Here is a 14364-nt window from a genome sequence, read left to right on the forward strand (position 1 = left end):
AGACTAAGCCTACTCTACTTTTCAACGTAGGCCGGGCTCAATGTAAGTCGGGCTGTAGGCTAGGCCAGGCCAGCCTGCCCCATTTACACCCCTATCCACGCCATTGCCTGACCTGTCAATGTCGTCGCGAAGATTCTGGCCTTAATAGGTCCAGTTATCCTGTTGAACAGCATCTCGGTCTTGAAAGCCTCTAAGTGGGCATCCGGGTCTTGGCTTCCGTCGTACGGAGGTATCCTGGCACTTTTAAATCTCGGCGAGATTGCCAAGTTCATGAGCACTGTTGACTGGCCCTCCACCTTCTTGGTGGTTGCCATAATGAAGATTCTGCACAGTCTCGGTTGCCGCGGCCGTGTTTTGTTGCTGGGGCCCACCAGTTTCGACCTGACCTGCTCCTCCAGCTCGGCCTTCTGTGTTTTGGTTTTGTATCTCAGCCTCAAATGCCTCCATCCTCTGGGCATCTAACCTTTGTTGAGCCAAGAATCTGTTTTCCATCTCTTGCATCCTTTGAAGGATTGCATTCATGGCCCTAGTGGTCACATCTCTTGGCTGATCATTCTGTGGGCGCGCTGTCTCCACCGTCGCTTTGGTCTGGGTTCTTAAGGGCGGCACCTGCGTGCCAACCTCTCCGACTTGGACCTCCACCAACACAGGAGACACTGTTGATTGGAGATGTTCCAGCGCAGACAGGTGTGGCGGCGGTTGGACAGTGCTGGACGTCGAACGGGTGTTCGTCATCGTGGAATGGTAATCAAAATTTATTGTTTCCCACAGACGACGCCAATGTTCGGTCCTGGATAGACCGTATTGTTATACCGTAAGGTATGCGCTCAGAGATACCGTAGAAGTAGGTATGTGTTTCGCCTGAAGCCAATATCCCAATCACTGCGCACAAGCAATAGGCTTATAGCCAAGACGTGGGTGTGTGCACAGTGTTGGCAGTAATAGTAAATAGGTTCAAAGTGTATAACTGGGGTCTTTAGCCTCTTATTTATAAGGGTTACCTCTAGGGTTTGTGAAGATCTCCCAGTTGCAGTAGGATTCGACTTCCTTGCTGTTGAGATAAGGATTGTATCCTTAGTATCTTGGTTGTTTGATATTGTTAGGATAATTGAGTATCTATCCTTTGATGGTTTGTTAAGTGGGTAGTTAGGATATGATATATATCCATAACACCTTCCAATTTCACTAAAGGACCACCCAAAACTTGGTGGTCGTGTCGTGCATAAAAAATACGCTCCTCTTTGTGGCATCAACAACTGTATTATTCTGTCCTTCTTGCTTAATCTTCCAGCACTCAATTTTCCTTTGGCGACCCTCCAAATGCACTAATACTCTTCTCAAATCCTTCCACTACTATTTTTTGATATGTATCCAAGCTTCTCAACTCTCTTTTTCCTCCTCCAATTGACACACTAATCTATATCTTTTCTTCCTTATTCTTACGCTCTTTCTTTGTCTCCCCCTTTCTTATCTCCTTCTTCTCTGGTTTTTTCCCCTTTCTTCTCGACCTCTCTATTTTTCACTTGGTGGCTTCTATGATCTTCAACTCTAAGCTTCAAATCGTTGAACTTCATGTTTGTCTTCATTTACACTCATTTACCTTCAAAACAAAAAAAAATCAATTATTTAATTCATATCTCAATAGTTCATTCTTTTCCACTAATAAACCATAATTCTCATGCATTTGACTATATAATTCTTGTAAAATTAGTCCTTTGGGTACTCATGTCACTGCTCCCAACCAGGTCTTACGCTATCTCAAGGGTGCACCAGTTGCTGTTTTGTTTTTCCCAGTTTCCTCCAACATTCAGGTACGAGCGTTTAGTTACTTTGATTAGGGAGCTTGTTCTGACACTCGTCGATAAATCTCTGGTTCATGCATTTTCATTGGCTCTTCTTTAGTTGCTTGGCGATTGAAGAAGCAGTCCACGATTTCCAGGTCTTCCTTTGAAGCAGAATACAGAGCCTTAGCCTCACTCACTTGCGAACTTCAATGGTTGCAACACCTATTTTGTGACCTTCATCTTCCATGGCTCAAACTAGCTTCTGTTTGCTATGATAACAAATCCGCCATCTACTTGGCTAAGAATCCTGTGTTCCATGAGCATTCCAAGCATATAGACATTGATTGTCAGATAATTAGGGAGAAGATTCATTCTGGACTTCTTCATCTGCTCCCAGTTTCGTCTACTTCACACATAAGGCCCACCAATCATGACAGAAACAAGGAAGAGAAGACTTAGTGACTTATTCTATTAGAGGAGATGTTAGTCTAACAGAATGTAACGACTTTCAGTTAGTTAGTTATTCTGAATCTTGATGTATATGTATAAGCTGCATATGTAATGACTATTCATTCTAGTAATGAGAAATATGATTTTTCCATTTCTCTCTTTTCCTAGAATTAATGAGAGAAGAAGGTAGCCTTTAAAATTTTGCACTTCTGGAGGAAATTTGACGACGCAGTGTCCTTAGCATAATACGAATTGGTGTCGTATTCTATTTAATTGCGTCAACGGTTAAACAGGGCAATGAGTGATATGAAATGGAAATTTTAATTAAATAAGGGATACAATGGTAAAAAAAAACCTATGGCATCTAGTTCCTTTTTTAATTTCTCTCTTTTTTAATTTTTAGCTTTTTTTTTTTAAGAAAATAGGAGTTCACAGTTTAAATTATTTTTTGTCATTTTTAAATATTTGGGACAAGATACTAAAACTTTTAAAAATCCCCTAATATATTGTGTACAGATGTAAATTTTATTCACATTCATTGTATATTGCTGAAAAAGAGTAAAAAAAACCTCAGCCATATTTTTTCTAGAATAAATACCATTTTTGGTCTCTAACAAAAAATACGATCCCCACTTTAGTCCCTAACAAAAATAAATTATTCAGTTAGTCCCTAACAAATTCAAAGTTGACCTATTTAGTTGAAATCGTGATCCCTCACAAATTCAAAAAAGACCCATATTAGTCCCTCAAAAGAACTAAAATGGGTCCCCTTTGAATTTGTTAGGGACTAACTGACTAATTTATTTTTATAAGGAACTAAAGTGGGGACCGTATTTTTTGTCAGGGACCCAAAAAAGTATTTACTCTTCTTTCTAAAAAAATATACAGATTTTACATAATGAGCATTTCAACCTCCCAATATTTTAACTTCGCATAATTTTTTGTGACAAAAATCATATGCATAAAACATCTTATGAAGAACAAAACAATTTTAACAATATTTTAATTTTAACTTCCCATAATAAGATAGCTTCACATATTCCCCAATGTTTCAAAACAAGGTTTTATTTTAACCAAGGTTGAAAATGTAACAGAAATAGCAAAAACTCTATTTGCCAGTTGCCACCTTGATCTATATCTATTTCCATTGACACCAAAGAACAATTAAAGGGAAAGATTATGGACACAAACTCCATTGAATTTCAAAACACTTTCTCTGTTAGATTACACCTTAAACACATACTCCTCAGAGTTACCAGCATACTATGTACATAAAAACAAGAGTTTTAGCATTAGGTAAAGGTGTATTTCATATCCTAATTTTTATTGAAAACCAACTGCCATGACTATCCCATAGCATCTGTTCCTCAGTATGTCATGTCTGGGCAAACAGTTAGCCTGAAAAAAGAAACAAAACACACGAGACTTGATATTTGATACACACCATTAAAATTACTTAGTTTACAAATGGATGAAAGATATGTTGATTCTGTTATGAGCCTCAAAGGTTTAAACAAAGATCAAGGCTCACCTTCAAATGATATGCTACGGAAAGATGTATTCACAGAAGCACAATAGAGCTCAATTTGAATCTGAGCTAGCAGAACAAGTAGCTGGAGTATTGTTGTCATGCAAAGAGTTCTCTCCACGAGGTGCCTCATTGTTCTGGTTGCTTGTCTCTGCAATGGACAAAGAAGTACCAGCAGCCTGATTATTTTCTCGGGTTTCAAGGCGCTCCATCAATCGGGAAACACTAGCAATTTTCGCATTCAATTCTCTCCTAACTTCTGAACCAATTTCTGACACAGAAGAATTACCAGAGAGCAGCCTCTCCTTCCATCCCCTTGTGCCCTTTGAAATTGATTCTTTGTACCTTAGTCACAAGACAATTTAATACCAGATAAGTTGATTTGACAAAATATAGATTTCCCAGATGCACGCTTTCTAAGAAATCATACCTCAGGGACACCGCATTAAATCTGGACCGCAGTGAATCAGAAAATGACTGGAATTCTGATGGCCCTGCTCTATCTTGGTTTGCAGTAGTAGAATGAGCAGTAGACCTTCTGCAAGCAAGTCAATGCACAACATATAACTCCACTGATCCACACAAAAACAACGAACATAAGAAAACATATATTAAGGTCTAACAACCTATCATTAGAGTAAATTCCTTGAAGATTTGTTGCCATAACAGAAGAACCAGGAGTTAGAGAAGAGCCCTGAGCTCGAAAATGTGGGATCTGCTGGGATGGTGATGCTTCATCTCCATCATATGTAAGTGGGGTAGACGGACTTCCTACAGGAATTGCGGCTGGTTCATTTCCCCCTCCGGCAGCTGAATCAGGACCTGATGGAGGTGCACTAGGCTGAGTTGAGAATACTAATACACGTGGACGGCCATGAGCAAATGGCCTAGTTCTTCGATCTTCCCTTTGACCTAGGTGTTGTGCTCTCCTCAGTGCTGTAGCAGCAGCTAAACGTTGAAGTATTCGCTCTTCAATATCAGCATCATTTACACCAATGGGTAACTGCAGAATTCAGAAAAATTACCAGCATAAATAGATGGTAGAATTAAGATGTGCTTAAGATATAAGACAATCGAGTCAAAACTCAAAAGACTAATAGATGACTGACATGCTGGAATTCAAAATCACCAAGGGCAGGATAATGAAAAATCACAGCATTTCTTGATGGGGTAACCCTCAAGCTCCTCTCCAGCACTACTGCATCAAGCAATTCTTGACTGCCATGAAATGCATACAAGTTTAGCAATGTAATCATGAAAAGAATTATAAAGTAGATGTCAAAAGGTAACATCATGAACAACCTGGTAGCATCCTTCAAGCTAATAGGTTGCCAACACATAGGACATTGGGAGCTTCTCTGACACCTAAAAACATTAGCCAATAACAATTACTAAAGTACAATGTTCCATTTTCAATCAGAAAAAACAACTCAAATGTTCCCCACCATTAGCAACCAAAAATATGTTATGAGATCAGAAATTTTTTCCATATTAAGATATATGGAAATAAAAAAAATATCTTCAATAGTGAACAGGGCCTCCAGCCAAACAAAATCCAGACAGAGAGACAGAAACTTATCCATCAAACTATTCTGAAAGTCATTCTTATTTTATTTTTTGTTTTCTTTCTAGAGCTCCTTCATGACTGAAAGGTTATGGGTTCGAATTCAAGAAACAGCCTTTTTGCAATTATGCAAGGGTAAGGCTGCGTAAAAGGATTTCCTCCACCCCACACTCGCTAGTCGGGTTTAACGGGGAGTGGTTTTTTTTTTTTTTTAGAGCTCCTACCAACTTTACAGGTGGTATTTATAGTACCTTGTCTAAAATTATAATGAAAATTTATACAAAAACCCAACTATCCAACTCTAATGAAAAACCCTGATAATTTACATCCCTGCCATACCAAATTTTAAAATGTACATGAAAAGAAGTATGAATATTCGTGGTGTCCATAGTATTGGTGAAACCATTCTCCACCCCTACGTTAAAGAAAATGAAACAAGAAATTAAGAAATAGCATACAATTATACCACTGCATTCAGACTTCTGGTTCTAAATCTCTAATGACAGTGAAAATTTATTAATGCTTCTTGAAGCCATTTTAATATACAGGAACCAATTTAACCAACACAATAAATAACCCTTTGAATAAAGGTAAAAATTACTCAACTAAAAATCTAAGTTTTATGAGAGACATGCATGAAAAACATATAGTAAAATGTACCATTCAAGAATGCACTGCAGGTGGAACTCATGCTTGCAATTGGTGACCTGAAAAGCAAGAGAGGGAAAAGAAGTAAGCAAATATTTTCAAATAAAGCCATACTTGCTTATAATTCCATTGGTGAAAAGAAAAGAGGGAAGCACAAAAGCTGTATATTACAGTTGCAGGATCCCTCTCGCAAAAATCCTCAAGGCATATACTGCAAGCATCATCAAAGGCTTCTTGAATCCCCCCTTCCACAAAGGCCACTGCTGATGTCGTATGACTTTCAGTCTTGCCTTTCATCTCTGGAACCTTTTACATACCAGCCCACAACCTCAGAGTTCAGAGTCAGATACAATATTTTACAAATGTAAATGGTGCTCTCGAGTGCACAATATTTTCAGCAAACGCAAAAAGTTGTTCATTCAAATTGATCATACAAATACGGTTTTGATAAGCAAAAAATCCAGATTCTACCTGTAATTACCTAGTGAACCAGCCAGGTGAAGGAAGACAAGGTAATAATGCAATAACATTACTAGCTTAATTCTGCTTCGCCAAAATCACAACTAATTTGAGCTAAAAGCATCCCTCCCTCGAATTCTTGCAATGCAAGTGTGCAACCACAACCCCCAGCACAAATGATAAAAACCTTGTAATAGAAAGTTGCTAAAGAATTTTGTTCAACTGATTTTTTTTAATTAAAATCCAACATCAACACCAATATCACTTTTATCCAAAACTTGTTGGGGACTTGGGGTCCGCAATCAATGAACCAAAACAAAAGCAAGAACGTATTGAGAGAAAATAAATATATATATATATATATATATATATATATATATATATATAACAACAAAATAAATTAATAAAAACAGCGAAAAATCTAGCCCTCCACAATGCTAATATCTTTAGTAAGATAAATTGCATGCTAAACTTTTTCTCACTTCATTAAGTTGTTTTATGATATTTTCCCAAGTAAAACTTTTTCCAACTTTTTCTTCTTTAATTAGTTTTTAATTAAAAAATTAAAAGTTAAATAAATAAAAAACAACAACAACAATACCACACACACATTATCAACCCAATAAAATAATGCAGTTTCTAAGAGCACCATAAGCTTTATGAATTCTTCATGAAAAAATGCAATACGTTGAGCAAATAACTTCAAAACAATTATCTGTTTTTCCTCTTGCACCTATCCTAACACTTACCATCTGGAATATATTCGATCATTTTTTCATAAAAATAAATGCATTCATATTTCAGAAGAATACCTCAAACATTTGATAAACTTTTATAATAATATCCAAAAAAAAAAAAGTCAGGAGTAATATTACAAAACTCAACACAATAAAAGGTAGAAAACAACATTTCAAAGCAAGAGAATCATGTAAGGGCAAAAATACAATCAACCCCAGATAAAAAAAAATGATTGATCTTTGAGATATATATTGCAATAAGGAGCTCTGAAAGAGAAAACAGATACAAAATTTGATCAAAATTCAAAAAAGGATACTCAGGATTTAATTACCTCCATTTCGAATTGGTAAAGCTCCAGAAAAGAAAAGGCTGAGAGCCCCTGCGAACAAGAGATCAAGCCTTCAATTCAGAACCCAGAAAATGAAACTCAACGATTCAGTGAAAGAAATGATAATGGAGAAAGAATAGTTCCCCTTTACCTTGTTGGATGTTTGGTTTTGTGAACCCCTGACCCCACAGTGTCTATATATATTTTTAATTATATTTTTATTATCTTATAAAAATTTAAAAATAATAACAATATAATTAAGTGCGTGTTTGGATCCTCTTATTTTTAACCTAGAAGTTACTTATAAGTATAAGTTAGGCCAAACAGAATTTGGGAAAAACTCTTATAACAAAAAAACTTTTATTTTATAATGAAAAAAAAAACTAAAAACTAAAAACTAAAAGCTTTTAGGAGGAGCTTTTTTTTAAGCTCTTATCTGTTTTTCTTGAACTGTGTACTTTTTTTAAAAATAAAGAGTGATAAAGATATAGAGAGATAATTTTCTTGAAATATGTACTTTTAAGTAATTTTTAAACTAAAATTTTTATGTAATTTTCAAACAGTTTTTAACTTTTTTTTTTAACTTTAGCTTATAAGTAGCTTCTAGCTTAATATAATATAATGTACGTGTTACGTTAGATTTGATAAAAAAAAAAGAGAGTAGTTATTATAAATTTTTAGATATGATTGCATCTTGTTTCTTTCATTATTTTTGTTTTGTTTTTTGTTACTGTCAGTTCAACTTATTGATACATTAGTGGATTACTGGATTAAAAGTTAGTTTTTTTCTTCTCAAAATAAGTGATTAATGTTCTTTAATCTCGAATGTGCTATATAAAATTTGCACTGGATTATCGTAATGATTATCCAATCATCAACAAACTTACAACTATTACCGCTATAAATAGTGTTGTTATTGTGATGACATTACACAGTTAAAATGTTATTCTTCAAGAATATTTCACGGTTTATGCCTTCTACAGTTCAGTTCCTAAAGCGATAACAGAGAACCAGAAACAGAGAAACAAAAAATACCAATTTTTTTAAATATAAGACCATTTTATTCTTTTAGGTTGTTTTCTACGAAACTGCATTGCAAAAGATAGTAATCCAAATTTCATTCGAATATTGTACCAGAAAAAATATTGAACATATTGTTAATGTTCACATGTTTGCTAAGGTGGTTCAATGCTAATTAAATGTAACAATAGTAATCATTTGATTTAAGGGAAATAATACTCTTATGCTACATAAGAGTACGTTATTTTTCTACACTAATTCGTTTTTCGTGTCAATTAATTTTTCTTTTTTTTAATATAAAATATGGGATCCACATTTAACTCCTCTCTACTTTTTTTATCTCCTACAATCCTACAACATAAGAAAACTTAAACCCTTGATTTAATTTATGGGTTTTATAAGAGTTATGTTGTAGGAAAAGTGATTGTGTTATGTTATAGAGATTCGTTTTGCGTGTCAGAGTTTTTTTTTTGTTTTGTTGCGGGCCCCACAAAATGTTGTGTGTAGAAAAAATTTTGTGGTCATGTTAAATAATAGATGATAAACCTTTAATTTATTTAAAGGAAGATGCAAAATTCGCTTCTTTTCCTGACAAAGCAGAGAACAGAAGTCAGAATACGTGGAAGCGCACGCCTCCTCAATAATTGAATGATGCATTGGAATAAATTTTGGGCTTTTTGACCACTCCATTCTTTAATTAATAAAAAATTATCATTTTATCTCTTATTTATAAATTATTCAAAAAAATTGACATTTTTCTCAAATATAACATTAATTTATTTCTATTTGACCATTGATTATATAGATACTCGAGTAGAGATTTAGTTACTCAAGTATATTTAGTGGATTGAAAGTGTTAATACATTCTATGAATATATATCTGAGCAGTGACTCAGATACCCATGTATTGAGTTAAATACCTAGGTATTGAGTTAAATACCCGAATATCATATTCAGATATCCGAATATTCGTAAGCTAGAAATTTTAATACAAGTGAATTACGGCCTCATTTATTATTTATCTATTTTTTATTCCAAAATTTTTCTCCTTTCTCATCTCTATTACGAGCCATCAAAATTATATTTTATCCTATAGTCTCAAAAGGTCTTAAATCATTCGCATGACTTTTTATGTATGTCTAACAAATAAAATTATCCTTATAACATGGAAAACATTGATACCATATACACGAAAACCAGCTTTGATATAAAACACATGGAACAGAAGTCAGAGAATACGTAGAAGCCCACGCCTCCTCAATCTCAGCTCCTCTGAAATAATTTCTTCTTCTTTTTTTATACAATTTTTGTCCTTTACTAATTGAATAATATCATGCATTGATGGTTTGTTATATATACATATATGGGATTATATTTTATTATACAACAGGAAATATATTATCTCATGTTATACTCACAATTTTATGTGGGTCCCATTGCACGAAAAAAGGAAAAAAAAATTAAAGTGAGACCCATACCTTTTTGAATGTGTAGAAGAGAGTGTTGTCTAATGTGACATGAGATTAATATTTCCCTTATATGAAAAATATTTTTCTTATGTTGTAGGAAAATAGTTACCTCATGTTGCAAAAATAAAATTACAAGTGGAATCCACAGGTAAGAGGAGAGAGAAAAAAAGAGTGGTGGGACCCACCCCTCTTTTATGTGTGTAGAAAAATTGTTTCTCTCATGTAAAATGATATATATATATATAGGGTTTATCATCTATAATTTAACATGACCACAAAAAGTTTTCTACACACACAACATTTTGTGGGGCCCGCAGCAAAAAAAAAAAAACTTCGGTACGCAAAACGAATCTCTATAACATAACACAATCATTTTTCTTACAGCATAACTCTTATAAAACCCACACACACACATATATATATATATTGTCAATATGGGCTGAAGCTCGCAAGTGAGTTCCTAAAACCTTATATTTGGCTCTAACTTTCAAATATATATCATACTAAGAATAGTTCTTCGATATTGGAATTAAAATTATTTTTTCATCGCTACTTTTGATTTTTCACTAGAGTTGATGTAAAGAACGATGTTGCTATGACCTCTAGTAATTTTTTTTTATTTGATGACATCCTTTAGCAACAAAATTTTCAAAGATAACAAAATTACTTGTATATTATATATATATATATATATATATATATATATATATATATATATAGGAAAAAGTAATTCTGTAGGCACTTTAGATAACATTATACACAGTTATCTCTTTTTAACTAAATCTGACCAGTAAGACATAGTTATAATAATAAGGTTATTCTTTTTCCTCTCTCCTCAGGCATTGTCGGCTGACGTGGCAGAGAGAGAAAATGTAATTTTTATGTCTTACTGGTCAAACTTAGTTAAAAAGAAATAGCTATAGATAAGATTATCTAAAGTGGCTGTAGAAATGTTTAAAACACACACACATAGATATATATATATATATATATATGGAAAAAGTGAGTATCATTTTAAAGGATATAAAGTTGTGTAATTTTAAGTGAGAGAAAGAGATAGATAAAGCGGGGAGAGAGTGGACAAAAAATATAAAAATGTGAGTCCCACCTTTGTGAGAGTGAAAAGATATAAGTTGTGTCATTTAAAAGGACAAACATTTTTATATATATATATATATATATATATATATATATATATATATATATGATTATGCTAAGATTATTTTTACATCAGAGTAAGTTATATTTTTAATCTTAAAGGTTGATTTTACTTCTATTTAATAATTTTAATTTTTAAATTGTGTGAATTATTAAATATAAGTGATCAATGACAAAAAAAAATAGTATAAGACAATACAAAGGTAACTCAATTAGAGATTATGAGTCTCGCAAGTTCTTGAGACAATGAGTTTTATCCATGTAAAGTAAATCCCTTTATAATTACAACTAAAGGGTTTCACATCATAATTATGGACTGCTGAAACCTTAACCTTAGTATACACGTACATCATCACCTATTGGCGTCGAGCCTCTAATAATGATCTTTCACATCGGTGTCAAATGATCTTCTCTCATATATATAAACACTCAAATATCCAATAAATTAAAACCATTGCATCTAAACAAAATCGATTAAAATTTTTAAATGGACATATTGAAAATATGGAAGTGTTAAGCAATAAAATTCCAATTTTATTGTTCGTCTGATGGCCCTGAAAACAAATTCTTACGTTTATCAACCCATTATGGAGCGCGACTATCCTCTTCGGCTTAAAATTGGGCTATTTGACCATTTTGCCCTTTTTATACTAAAAATTATCACTTTGCCCCCGTCCTAAAACTATACATCAATTTGCCCTTATTTGACTAATATACTCGAGTATATCAAGTCTCATAAACATATACTCGAATACATGACCTAGATACTTGAGTATTTTCTGTTCCTGGGCATGTACTCGATTATATGGTCAAAAAAATCTCAAATTTTCTCTGCAACGTTTTCAACATGTAGCTCTCGAAAAGTTATGTGAACAAAAAAAAGTACCTAATTCGGACACCAGAGTCAAAAGTTATAGCCTTTCAAAATTTTATTCAAAATTTTTCAAAATTTTGTAATGCCAATTGTAAGAACTCGCACCGTTAATTAAGGTATTTAATTAATTATGCAAAATTAGGAAATGATTCCTAATTGACCCTAATAATTATTAAGAGGCTCTAATAATTATGGTAAGTGATTAAGAATGCTGAAAGTCGCTTTTCGGAAGAAAAGTGCAGATACCGGTTCTGCTAGTCGGTATAAATGCGTACCGAAAAGTATCCCAGAAAATTAATGTAAGTGCATGATAATTACTAGAATAATATATAGGACTTGTAAAACGAGTTTCAAGTCTAAATAATGAGAACTGGTGCTAGAAACCGGTACTGGCTCTGTAAAGCGCATACCGGAAAGGTGCTCAGAAAAATATAATAAAAATATGATAATTCTTAGAAAATTATCTAGTTTCATAATCCAAAGTTTGGGATTAAAATGCTAAGCGTAACAATTAAAGTTAACACTGTGTGTTAATGCTTATGTGGCCTATATATACTCTTATTATGGGCTTACTCTTTTCTTTCCTACGTGAGTGGGGCTTGTCAGTTTGTGAGTGAGCACTGTTCCATTGCTTTCTTCTCTAGTTCTTGACCAAAACTCAACCTTGAACCCATTTTCTTGGTTGTTTCATCATCCTAAACACTTGGTGTGAGTGAGAGGCATCATTGTGGGTGAGTGAGGGTGTTCTTCAGTGGTATTCCAGCTGCTGTGTGTGAGGTTTTGAGGCTGACTTTGGTTAGTTTGTTTGTGAGAGCTTGGAGTTGATACTTTGAGCTTCAAGGTGTCATCTTTGGGAAGAAAGAACCAACCTTTGTGAAGCCATTTTCACGCATCTACGTTGAGTCAGACTTGAGGGGCTGTGTTGAGCTCCAAGAGCATCTCCATTCTGAGTTTTGAGCCTTGGTATGTTGTACCAACCTTTAACTTGAGTTTTAAGACTTAAAAATGGTACCTTGATGCATCTAATGTCTAAAAGATGATAACTTGTTGTTGGGTAATGTTGAACACGCCTAGAAATGCATGATTAGGTGTTTAAAATCGGTAAAAGGGAACCTTTAAGGGATATCTTCACGAAAATGCAGAAACTGCATTCTGTCGTGAAATATCCGGATATGTGGTTTTGGGATATCCGGATACTGGTATCCGGATATGTGAATCTGTATATCCGGATATGGACAGTGAGATATCCGGATATTGCATATCCGGATATAGTCCTGGGGAATATCCGGATATTCTGGGATTTCGTGGAACAGTAGCTGTGTTGTGTGTACAGTAGGCTATTAGGGGTTTGTAGACCCTAGTTTGATGAAGTTGAACTTCTGTATTTAATGGACTAAGCTAGAATCATGGGATTGAGGGCTTGTGGCTTTGTTAGAAGCTTTAAGACTTGAAAACGTAATGAAAAGGCGTTGTCTTTAATTTGTATGCATGTAGTACATGTTTATTGATTTATATTTGGTCCATATCAGATTGTATCTGCTGTGATTGGACTTTGAGCTTGTGGCATTGGATAACTAGCTTAGAGGTAAGCTTTCGTGTCCTCAGTTTAGCCATGTTCTGGTTCCACCATGTCTCATGGGGATATGGTATATGCATGCTGTGTTACATGCTTTTGATGTTTTGGAAATGCTGTTGAGCTATTGTATGTTAGTGCCTTGTTGATATGCATAGAGGTGTTCCACCTATACGGTAAGCCTGAGTATGTAGAACATACAAGAGGGTGAGGCTGTGGGTGAGGTGCAAGCGGTGTTCCTTGTACTACATGTAGGGAATAGACGTATTCCTACATTTCTCTGGCCAGTAGATAGTGATAAACACACATGCCATAGATATCTGTTGCACTACATAGTTTTGGAACTGATAATGATATAAATGCTTTTAGAACTTATATTGCACATGTAAGTGAGCTTGGGGTGGAAGATCCTTGAGGACCCCTTGTCTTACTGAGATTTCTTGTTTAGAGATCTCACCCCACGTTTGGGGAATGCTTATTTCAGGGTCAGGTAATGTTGAGACCTCTGGCGGCAGGAGGCCGGAGCTGAGTTAGATTGCTGTTATATTATGCTGCCATGATTGGATGCTGGTTATGCATGCTGTTTATATGCTTATAGCTTCAGTTATGTTTATGAAGTTTTATGTTGAGACTGGTTGTTTACTATGTTTATTTGGTGAGCATGAGGATTTTCCATGACACATAGTATTATTATGTCTTGATTATGTCTTGAGTCTTTTGGTGTTGTATTAATGTATCAGGATATTTTACGAGATGTAATACCATGATGTA

The 14364-nt window shown here is 34.4% G+C and overlaps 1 protein-coding gene across 1 annotated transcript; it reads right to left on the reverse strand.

The window, feature by feature from the left end:
* Nucleotides 1-3407: 3407 nt before the first annotated feature.
* Nucleotides 3408-7620, reverse strand: LOC133317339 (E3 ubiquitin-protein ligase RHF2A-like). The gene is made up of 9 exons (XM_061519201.1): nucleotides 7503-7620; nucleotides 6146-6280; nucleotides 5987-6033; nucleotides 5065-5127; nucleotides 4872-4980; nucleotides 4389-4765; nucleotides 4193-4300; nucleotides 3766-4107; nucleotides 3408-3632 (listed from the first exon to the last, which is right to left on the reverse strand). The coding sequence occupies exons 1-8, from the start codon at nucleotides 7506-7508 to the stop codon at nucleotides 3816-3818; spliced, it is 1137 nt and encodes a 378-aa protein (XP_061375185.1). The 5' UTR covers nucleotides 7509-7620; the 3' UTR covers nucleotides 3408-3632; nucleotides 3766-3815.
* Nucleotides 7621-14364: the final 6744 nt, after the last annotated feature.

The sequence above is a fragment of the Gastrolobium bilobum genome, unplaced genomic scaffold, assembly GCF_033153095.1.
Source record: "Gastrolobium bilobum isolate Gb01-03AN ecotype WA unplaced genomic scaffold, APGP_CSIRO_Gbil_v1 utg27994, whole genome shotgun sequence".
Classification (NCBI taxonomy): domain Eukaryota; kingdom Viridiplantae; phylum Streptophyta; class Magnoliopsida; order Fabales; family Fabaceae; genus Gastrolobium; species Gastrolobium bilobum.

What these genes read in the sequence shown, in the direction of transcription:
- LOC133317339 (XM_061519201.1), bottom strand. An exon ending in GCGAGAGGGATCCTGCAACT is followed by an intron (nt 6,034 to 6,145) that starts GTAATATACAGC and finishes CTTGCTTTTCAG; the next exon opens with GTCACCAATTGCAAGCATGA. An exon ending in AGCTTGAAGGATGCTACCAG is followed by an intron (nt 4,981 to 5,064) that starts GTTGTTCATGAT and finishes ATTTCATGGCAG; the next exon opens with TCAAGAATTGCTTGATGCAG.